The sequence below is a fragment of the Octodon degus genome, unplaced genomic scaffold (genome assembly GCF_000260255.1).
Source record: "Octodon degus isolate 3935 unplaced genomic scaffold, OctDeg1.0 scaffold00052, whole genome shotgun sequence".
NCBI lineage: Eukaryota > Metazoa > Chordata > Mammalia > Rodentia > Octodontidae > Octodon > Octodon degus.
This window is the reverse complement of record NW_004524628.1, coordinates 1,892,389-1,902,836: the sequence shown is the minus strand read 5'-3', so window position 1 is coordinate 1,902,836 and position 10,448 is coordinate 1,892,389. Positions and strand designations below refer to the sequence as shown.

The window sequence follows — 10,448 nt, the reverse complement described above, 5'->3', positions numbered from 1 at the left end:
GTCAGGATTACAGGCGTGTGCCACCAGGCTGGTCATCTCAGTACACTTTATTTTATTTTTTTGTATATCAGGGAAGGGTCTACAGGGTGTTCAAGGTCTCACTACTTGATCAGACTCGGTAGAGATCTGCCTGTTTACACCCTCCCAAGAGCTAGGATTACAGCACAGGCAAGGCAGGCCTCGGGATCCAACCCCCGGCCCTTGTGCCTGCTTGCAGGTGCTTTAATCTGCTGAGCTATTTGGCCGGCCCTCAGCACACTTTTCTTAGAACAACTAAAATGATCTTTTGTTTCATCTCATCCATTATTTACATTTTATAATGAATTAACTGGTTGCTTTATAGAGCAACACTTATATTTAATTTTGATAGTAGAATGTCCCAGGTATGTATCTAGTGTAAGATCTATCTAAGCTCTCCTACTACCTCGGGGCTTTTTAACAACCAGGCAATGTTATTCGTCCTGAAAATTAACTGTCCTATGATGTTAATGTTCACAACAAAACGTCTTGCGTTCAGCTGTTCTGCCTGGCTTTCTGGGCACCTCTACGACCTTAAAGCCTGGTGTGTTCCGCCAGATCTGAGCGCGGCAGGGCAGGCACTATGATTTGCTTTTCCCTATACCAGTTTCTCTTTCCGTTTGCATCTTATGTATTCTTTCAGCCTCTCTAGGAAGACAATACGACGCTTACACGTGAATCTGATTTCACTTATAAGTATGGTCTCCAGCTGCACCCATTCGCCTATAAAGTGGGAGGAGAACTTCAGTGTATATTATTCCATCCACAGCCTTCTCTGATCACTTGCGCCTGGACGTAGCTCTGTGCCTTCCGCAGATGCCAGCTTCTGGCGGGGTCCAGAATTCCGCCTTCTCATCCGGCCACACATCCTGGTCGGGGCCCAGCGCCCCGCCACTGCCCTCACACACGTGGCGATCCCGCCTCCCAGCCCAGCTCCGCCTCCAGGACCCGGCTTCCACGCCTCCCTTCCACGCTGCGCCCAGCTCGACCTTCTCCGCGTGAAGCGTCCATCCACTTAGCCACACTGCTTCCTCAGTGGCCCCGCCCATAGCCCCGCCCCTTTCCCGCCCACCCGGGGCCCCGCCCCCAAACACCGCCTCCCTCCCCGTAGTTCCCGGCTCAGGCTCCGCCCTCAGCCCCGCCTCCACGTCCCGGCTGGCTTTCCACGCTCGCACGGCACCTCCCCGCGGAGGCCTAGGCTCTGCGCTACAGCCCCGCCGGAGCCTCTCTTTCCCAGCTGGGACCCGCCCGCCGGGGGCGGAGCTGGGCCAGGTGCGGGCCGGGGCGTGGCAGGCGCCACTAGCGCCTGGTGCGGCTTCCGCGTCAACATGGCCGTGCGCCGCCGTTTCGCTGCCGGGGTCCGGCTGCTGCTTGTGGCCTTCGGCCTCCTGTGCTGGGCCCCAGCGGCCGTGGACGCCGTCCCCGAGCTCGGCCTCTGGACGGCGACGGTCAATGACGTAAGTGCTGAGGGGTCAGGCGTGGCGCGTCGTGGGGCTCGCTCGCCCCGGGCCGGGCCTCGGGCTCGCCCGCTGTGTGTGCTGCGCGCGACGCGCGGGGGCGCCCCCCGCCCTGCCCGCCCTGCCCGCCCTGCCCGCCCTGGGCTCGAGGAAGAGCTGCGGAGACAGCACGGACAGCGCTCCCTCTTCGCGCGCGCCTCCGTGCCCCGAGTCCTGGCCCCTCGCTCGGCTCCGGCGCGGTCCCTCCGGCTGGGTCGCTCCCGGTGCTTGCAGACCTGCGAGGCCCCCGGGACGACTGTCCGGCCCGGCCCTGGTGTTGCAGCATCAGTTTGGCAACCTTGTGCGCCACTTCCGCTTTTTCCTTAATCGCGGCGGACCGTTCTGTGGTCTCCCTACCTCTCTTCGTCTTGGGTTCCTGCGTTTCTCCAGGGATCCTGTCACACTTCCTGGACTCCGGGTGTGGAGGTGGGGCGGGCTGTGTGTGGAGACACTGGTGGGTGGAAACTCTTTACTAGGGCACGCTGATGGAGAACTTGGCGTCCTGTAGTTAAAGGAGACTGTGTGGGAGGAAGGCAGGGGCTGACATGGAAAGTTTTGCAAAGGAGAGCTAGGAAAAGACATTATCTCCTCCTTCCCGATGGGGTCAGATGACTCATCCATTTCTGTTTGGGTTATTTTCCACATGCATTGAAATTATGTCCAAGATCTAAAGATGAAGTTTATATTTGGTTTCCTCAAGGAGAAAAATAGTAGTACCGGAAGCTACAGATGCTTTTTATAGTACAAGAGCTACACAGAGGGACACGTGTGGGTGTCTTTATTTTTTTGACTCAGTGCAGGCGTTTCTTCTAGGATTCTTCTGAATTGGCCTTGTGCTGTTCAAGGTACATACAACCTGTGCATCTCCAGTCATAGAATCACCCCGAACTAAAAACCATAGTGGTGTTTGTAATATTTCTGTAGTGCATACACCTTAGCAAATATCATAAATGAAGACTAACACAATGGAAGTGAATCAGCAGTGTGCAGACTGACCACTTGACCATGTGTGTAAAGATCATTTGTTAACAAGGATACTTACGTTGGTGAGAATCCAAAAGGCCATGACGGAAGAATGTGCTTGGTTCTTGCAGAAGGAAGTTTCTTAGGTGCTGGAAATTCAGTTAGGCTAAGTACTTCCAACTTTACTCAACTCGGGCCACTGGTGCTCTGTGAAGCCCTTCTTTGCAAAAAACGGGGCTAGTGTTTTCTTCCCCCATATCAAATCGTTGGAACTTTACCTTAATAACAAAAGAGGGAGTGGGGTTTTCTTTTGTTTGTACTGCAAATTCATCAAGAAATGGTTCTTTTGACTAAAAGGTCAGCAGATGGAGCATCACGGGGTGCTATGCACTAGATCCATCCTTGTTTGCTGAGATGAGTTTTAGACCCAGCCCGTTTCTCCAGGGAGCTCACACAATGGTAGCCATAAGGGATTGATGTGTAGTTATATACATAGGAGCAATCTCAGGATATTACAGGGGTGCGAGAGAGACCCAGCCTAACCCCACTTCCTGGTGGAGAGGTGTGACTGGTCTCATTGAGAAGGTGTTTCTTGGTAAGAGAGTGAGGAAGTTGAACAGGGCAGTGCAGGAAATTCGAGGTACTTCTTTGGCGTGAAGTTCTGGCAGGCTGCTCGAGGGCACTCAGGCCACAGTGCACACCTGCACCTGCCTGGAACCTAAGGCTCGCGGGCTCCAGATCCTGCAGGCCTGAGGCAGAGCTTATCAGCTAGTGAAATAAACTAGATTTGTGCCGATTACACATCTTGCGGATGACAGGTGATTACAAGTTGGGTATCTCTCCTGCAGTCAGCAGCTGACATTTGGCTCTGGCTGAGTACTTGATGGCAGGGTTGAATACTTCGTTCACTTTTTTTTTTTTTTTTTTTTGTGGAACCGGGGATTGAACTCAGGCCCTTGTGCTTGCCAGGGAAGCACTTAATCCATTGAGCCATCTTCCCGGCCCCTACTTCATTCACTTTTTTTTTCATTCACTTTTTAAGTGAATCTGAAAATCGTATTTTATATCAACTAACTTAAAACTTTATTTAAAAAAACTTTTAAAAATTTAGTACAGGGTCTACAGGGTCTCACTACACAGATTGGACTTGTAGTGATCCTCCTGTTTTCAGCCTCCCAGGTGCTGAGATTACAGGCGTGCGCCACCATGCCCAGTCTTAATCCGTCTCAGCGTGCCCCAGGGCAGGGCCAGCACAGCATGCTGAGGGTCAAACACCAGTCCTTGTGTCTGCCTAAGCAGGCAAAACTTTTTAGATGCCCAGACATATCCCACTTATAGATTGGGTTAGCTACACCTAGTAGCTAATTTTGGGTGTGAATGAGGGACCTATTAAAGGGTTTTTGACTGAAATGTTGATTGTGCTGGGTGCTCTATGAGGATAAATTATAGGCTATAGGCAGAAGCACCAGTTATGCTGATGCAGAAGTCTAAGCAGGAGTATAGAGAGCCTGAGTTAGATTGCTGGTGGCAGTAGTGGAGAAAAAGAACCACATTTGGAAAGGGTAGGCATTTGTTGGGCATTGAGTGATGGAGGTAACAGAGCTATGACTTGGTTGACTGCACAGCCTCCCCTTAAAGGTAGACCGTGTAGGAAGAGTTGGCGAAGAGCAGAGGCATTGTCTGGTCTCTAGCAGGGTGGTCTGCTGTGCCTGTTGGCCATGCTGGTGGGCAGGTCTTAGGCAGACAGGTGCGTGGAGCTGGAGCTCACGGGAGTGTTCCTTGCTCGGGTGTCATTGCTTTGTTGTCCTGTGTAAAGTGGCGTAATTTCTTCTCATGACTTTTATGCTTGGGAAGGACTGGGATTTTAACTGTGGTAAGAGATATGAAGCAAAATGAGAGAGACCATGTGAAGGGAGACGGGAGTTCCTGGGGTTTAAACCCAAGGGCATGAGGAGCTTTTTAGCTGGGTTTTGAAGAGTAAAAAGGAGCTACCAAAGTGAAGAAAAAGCATGAGAAGTGATTTTTAAGCAAGTTCAGGTTGACTGCTGAGATCCTGAAGGTAGGAAGGAGTGTCATGCATTTTGGGAATGAAATGATGTTGCTAGGGAGGTGAGCAGGCCTTGATTGTGCAGTCTCTAGGCAGTTCAGCGTGTGGTGATTATGGTGCTAAGCATAACATTTGGAGAGGGAGTTGTTTACCAAAAGTGCATTCATTTTGCTAGCAAGAGAGCAACATGTAAGCATACAGTTGTTATATCACGTCTGACAGTGGTCACTGCGCTGGCCGCAGCCCTTTCCTGTGTGCCGCTGGCCGGGCCGGAGACTGCTGGGGACCTCTCAGGCAGGGCCCCTTCTTGTCCTCTTCATATCTGCTGCTGTGGATGTGCCGCAAAGAGTGATGTGATCAGAGTTGCATCTTAAAAGATGACTGTTGTGCTCAGACTGGGTGCAAAAATAAGAGCTCTCTATTTTGAACCGTAAAGCTACTCAAACAGAAAATGTTTTAACAGGATTTTTCAATATTTTTTATTTTAGAAATCAGGACCTTTGATATTTAGGAAAACTATGTTTAACTCTACTGAGATCAAGTTTTCTGGTAAGTATAATGAAATAATATACTAATGTAAATAACGTCTATATTAAAAACAAATGCATTAATTTAATGTAAGCTAATATAACAGTATAATATATAGTAAACTAATCAGTTGTTTGGTTTTTCAGTGGTTCTAACATTTTTAAGTTTTCACTCGAGACAATTATTTTCTTTTTATTTTTTAAAATTATTTTCAAGAATAGATTTTTTTTTAAGAATAAATGTTTCTAATCCTATTTCAAAAAATATAATTTGACTCACTGTGTAACAGTTGTGGTCTTGTAAAAACAAAAACAAGCCAGTTGTGGTCTAATAAATTGGCTTAAGCAAAGAAGTATTTTTCTGTGAAATTTGACTCTGAGTCCCAGATTTTTTATTTATTTATTTATTTATTTATTTATTTATGTGTGTGTGGCCAGCTCAGCCCACCAGGGGGCGGGGCTGTCTGGCATGTGGTGCTGGGGGATTGAACCGGTCCCTGTGTTTTGCTTAGCTTAGCTTGTTCTAAGTAGGTGCTTTAGACCACTGAGCCATCTCACCAGCCCCTGAGTCCCAGATTTTAAAATTAGCTAAAATTCTTTTCATGAATATAGGAAATGTCATGATTGTGGCAAACCCTTTGTGCTCCAAGAATTTTCTAAATGTATACCATAATGTGAACTAATTACTGAATATTTTAATTAGTTGTAGGCCTTAAGAAAGGTATTGTTAGATATGTGTGGTCTTTTCTGTGTATGTGCCAATGTTTTTGATAGTTTTAATTGGTCATCATTGGATTGTATTCATTATGGTCTAATTCCTTTTTTTGTTTCCAGTATATTGAGTAGGAAAGTTGGCTGCCAGAGGAAAGTTTGAGAGTAAGAGATCGTTTTCACTGGGTAAATCCTCCCCAGGACCTAATGCCATGTCCCTTTTCTCTCTCAGACCTCGCTCTGAGCGGCTATAAAGGTGTTTCCCCCATTGGTGGGCCTTCCCTGAGGGAAGCTATGCCACCTAACCGCTAGGAGGCAGAGGTGCTTTAGAGAAGGCCTGTGATGTTGTAGATCATTATGGTAATTTGTGGTAAGAAGAAGTTGAAGTCCTAGGTAGATGAGGAAAAAGGTTGGCTTTAATGAATTCATGTCTCAAAGGCTAGACAAGTAGGCTTTAAACCAGACTAGGGCTGACAAAAGGGTTTATGGGGAACAAGAGTAATGCGGGCCACTGAAATACAGAATTTGATTTTTTAAAATGGTTGCATAATGTCTGAGACCAGTCTAGGGGTAGCTCACAGTGTAGGCATGAACATATTGGCATATCTAAAGAAAGCAGAGGGCAACACAAGGGATTTCAGAGAAGTACCACACAACACAGCTGGGCTGTAGTCAGAAGGTGGCAGTGTCTCGCAGCACCCTTAGGAGAGAGGTCTTGAGCCATGACTTCAGCTATGTCTGGGACTGACTGGTATGCAGGAAGCACACCCTGAGCCACCTTGTGCTGATGCCCTGCTCACTCAGGACCTTCTCATCACCACTGGGCTTCCTGGGAGGCCACAGAAGGAGGAAGTCAGTTGGTCTCTGCGTGTCTGCTTACTGCTGCCGTGTGTAATAAGTGAACAAACAGGTATTTTAGAACATATCTATATCTCCATCAGAAATGTAGTGGATATATAAGGCAGAGTATCCTTTTTCTTACAGACCCAGAGCTTAGTGCCCTGAAACTCACAGGCTTAGGTCAGATGTCTGACTTTGCCTTAGGTGACCCTTCTTTTGCTATAAGATATAATCGTGTGGAGCTAGTGTTGAAACTTTCAGTGTAGTTCTCTGTATTAACAGAATAAACCAGATATGCCATCTGTTTATCTCAGTATAGCCAGAAAAAAGTTCAACTCCCATTCATGTTAAAAACTGTCAGAAAAGTAGAAATACAAGTTTCTCAGTCTGATAAAGGACATATATGAAAAAAAACTATAGCATCACACTCAATTTTCTTTGGATTGATTTATAAATTCATTTTAATCTCCCAAAATCTAAATAGATCTTTTACACTTTTTTTTTTTTTCTAATTTTATTTATTTATTTATTTAGTGTGTATGTATGGCCAGCTCAGCCCACCAGGGGCGGGGCTGGCTGGCATGTGGTGCTGGGGGATTGAACTGCGGTCCCTCTGCTTTGCTAAGCTTGTTTTAAGTAGGTGCTTTAGACCACTGAGCCATCTCACCAGCCCCATAAATAGATCTTTATGTAGATGTTTTAAAATTTTTTACTCAATGTTTTAAAATTTTTATATAAGAATATAAATATTTGGAATAACCAAAGCAATTTGAAGCATGAGGTTGAAGGGCTTTTGCTGTTAGTTTCAGAACTTGCATACAGCTGCAGTGTTGCAGTGGTGAGGTCTAGCACAGGGACAGTTGTGCAGAATGAAGGAGCATAGCGGGGAGCCCAGAGCAGATGTGCATTCACAAGGTTGACCGACTTCCAGCAGCAGTGCCAGGATAATTCACAGGAGAAAGGAGAGTCTTGACTACCAGTGGATGCTGGGACAACTGGGTGTCCATATGGAAAAAATAAATCACATGGATTTAGAGCTGTCTCCATCTTTCTCTTTCCTTTCTGGGACTCCAGCTAGGTGTATGTTAGACCACTTGATATTGTCCCACAGGTGAATGAGGGCCTGTTATTTGTTTATTTCTGTCCTTTAATCAGATGCTTCATATTGGATATTTCTTTTTCTTTGTGTTTAGTTTGATCTTTTCTCCTGCAGTAACTAATCTGATAATCTCATACCATGACTTTTATTTTAGAGTTTTGTTTTTTTTTAGCCTTCATAAGTGGAGTTGTTGCTTGGTCTTGGGGGTTTTCTTTTTTTTTTTTTTTTTTTTTTTTTTTTTTGGAACTGGGTATTGAACTCAGGCCCTTGCATTTGCCAGGGAAGAGGGTTGTCATTTTCTCTGGCTATTTTATTGCTGCCTTTTTTAAAAAAAAAATGTATTTTGGTATACGGGGTCTCACTGTGCAGCTCGGACCCGTAGTGATCCTCCTGTTTTCATCCTTACCTGCTCAGCACGCCCGGAGGGCAGGGCCAGCACTGCAAGGCCTGTGGTGCAGGGTCTCAGCTCGGACCGTAGTGATCCTCCTGTTTTCATCCTTACCTGCTCAGCACGCCCGGAGGGCAGGGCCAGCACTGCAAGGCCTATGGTGCAGGGTCTCCCTGCTCAGCTCGGACCGTAGTGATCCTCCTGTTGTTATCCTCACCAGCTCTGGGCTACAGGTGTGTACCACCACGCCTAGTCTTGGTGGGCCACTCAGTGCGCCCAGAGGGCAGGGCCAGCACTGCAAGGCCTGCAGTGCTGGGGATCACTTTATTGCTTCTTTTTTTTTTGATGGAACTGGGGATTGAACTCAGGCCCTTGCGCTTGCCAGGGAAGCACTTATTCCACTGAGCTATCTCCCCAGCCCCTTTATTGCTTCTTTAAAAAATGTCATTATGATTTTATCTACCTTTTTTTTTTTTTTTTGAGACAGGCTCTAACTATGTAGTTTAAGGTGGCTCCTTTCTCAGGCTCCTGAGTGCTGGGATTACAGCTTGTGCCACCACCATTCCTTGCTTGGGTTTGTTCTCTTTCTTTCTTCTTTTCTTTTCTTTTCTTTTCTTTTCTTTTCTTTCTTTCTTTCTTTCTTTCTTCATTTATTTATTTTTCCGGAACCGGAGATTGAATTCAGGCCCTTGTGCTTGCCAGGATGCACTTATTCCACTGAGCCATCTTCCCGGCCCCAAAGTTTTATTTTTATTTATTTATTTTCTCTCTCTCTTTTTTTTTTAACATCTTGCTTTTCTCCTTGGTATTTTCATTCTTCTTTATATCATTTGTTTGTTTGTTTTGTTTTGTTTTGTTTGCGGAACCAGGGATTGAACTCAGGCCCTTGTGCTTGGCAGGCAAGTGCTTATTCTACTGAACCATCTCCTGGCCCCCCTCTTTATATCTTTGAGCATATACGGCATATCTGTTTTCATATTCTTATCTTCTAATTTCATTATCTTTGACAAATTTTTGTGTATTATATGTCCAGTATTTTTTTTTTTTAATTTTATTTATTTATTTGGGTGTGTGTGTGTGTGTGTGTGTGTGTGGCCAGCTCAGCCCACCAGAGGGCGAGGCTGGCTGGCATGTGGTGCTGGGGGATTGAACCATGGTCTCTGTGCTTTAGCTAAGCTTGTTCTAAGTAGATGCTTTAGACCACTGAGCCATCTCACCAGCCCCAGTATTTTTTTTAGATGATGAATATTATGAATTTTACTTTCAGAGGTTAGGTGATGTCCTTTCACAACTTTGAGGTGATAATTTCTTTCTTTTCTTTCTTTTTTTTGAGGTGATAATTTCTTGTGACTCAGTGTGATCCTTCCCAGTTTTGTTTTACAGGTTCTTTTAGGGTAGCTCTGAAGTAACCTTGACTCCAGGACTAATTTAGTGCCATGTTTAAGCTATGACCATTTTTCTTCCTGAATGTTTGGTGTATTTAATGAACATTCTGGCTAGTGAAAACCTTAGACAGTCCCCAGCTCTAGGAATCATTTGGCTTCTCCCTATGCACAGGTAGGCTGCTCTTCAGCCACAGGTTCAGGGGAATCGCTGCAGGTTTCTTTGCTTTCTCTGTGTAGCTGACCCATGTTGTGTAGTCCCCAGCCATGTTATATCAGAATTGATCTTAGTTTCCAGTAGAATATTGCAGAAGTAGTGCACATCACTTCTGAGGCTACTTTATAAAAGATACCTTGGCTCCTCCTTGGCTCCTCCCTGAACTGTTGCTTGGGGGAAACCAGTCGCCATATCATAGGGATACTTTCAACAGGCTTGCATAATGGGAGACTTAACCCCTTTTTCTGACCAGAACTTGAAACATTTGGTAGTGGCGCCTTATGTGCAAAATAAAGACTGCGTTCCTTGTTCTAGCCAGAGTGAACTGTGTTCACCCTGTGTGTTTGCATGTGCTCCCTTCCCTCCTCACCTGGCTCACTCCTGCTTTCCTTCTCCTAGGCCAGCCTGCCATTGTGGTTCTGCATGCTCTCCTAGAATATCTTAGTTGCCCCGCCTGGGTCTCCCTTAGCACTATTGAAAGTACCTATTTATTTCATTGTATCATTTATTTCATTAAGTCCCCCTCCCCAATACCTCTTAGGTCAAGGCAGCGGTTATTCTTGTTTACCTTCTCTGGCACACCCACTCGGTATAAATAAGAAGAGTATGTTAGACTGATACAAGCTGTGACTTAGCCTATCAGCCTACTCAGTCAAGTCTGACATTGGACTTATAGATGAATAGTGTATGGCAGCTGTTGGTTAGCTTTGTAATTTAATGAGTTTGTCTCATCTTGTGACTTTTTGAGAAATTAAGTAAT

At 45.8% G+C, this 10,448-nt stretch overlaps 1 protein-coding gene across 2 annotated transcripts in view; it reads left to right on the top strand.

Annotated features, from left to right (window-relative positions):
• Nucleotides 1-1,172: 1,172 nt before the first annotated feature.
• Tmem87b (transmembrane protein 87B) overlaps nt 1,173-10,448 on the top strand; it is a 50,181-nt gene continuing 40,905 nt past the window's right edge. For both annotated transcript variants that reach the window (XM_023717386.1, XM_004633230.2), the window contains exons 1-2: nt 1,173-1,475; nt 5,013-5,073. In XM_023717386.1, the coding sequence (XP_023573154.1) occupies nt 1,347-1,475; nt 5,013-5,073 (190 nt within the window). In that variant the 5' untranslated portion in view covers nt 1,173-1,346. The remainder of the gene's footprint in view (nt 1,476-5,012; nt 5,074-10,448) is intronic.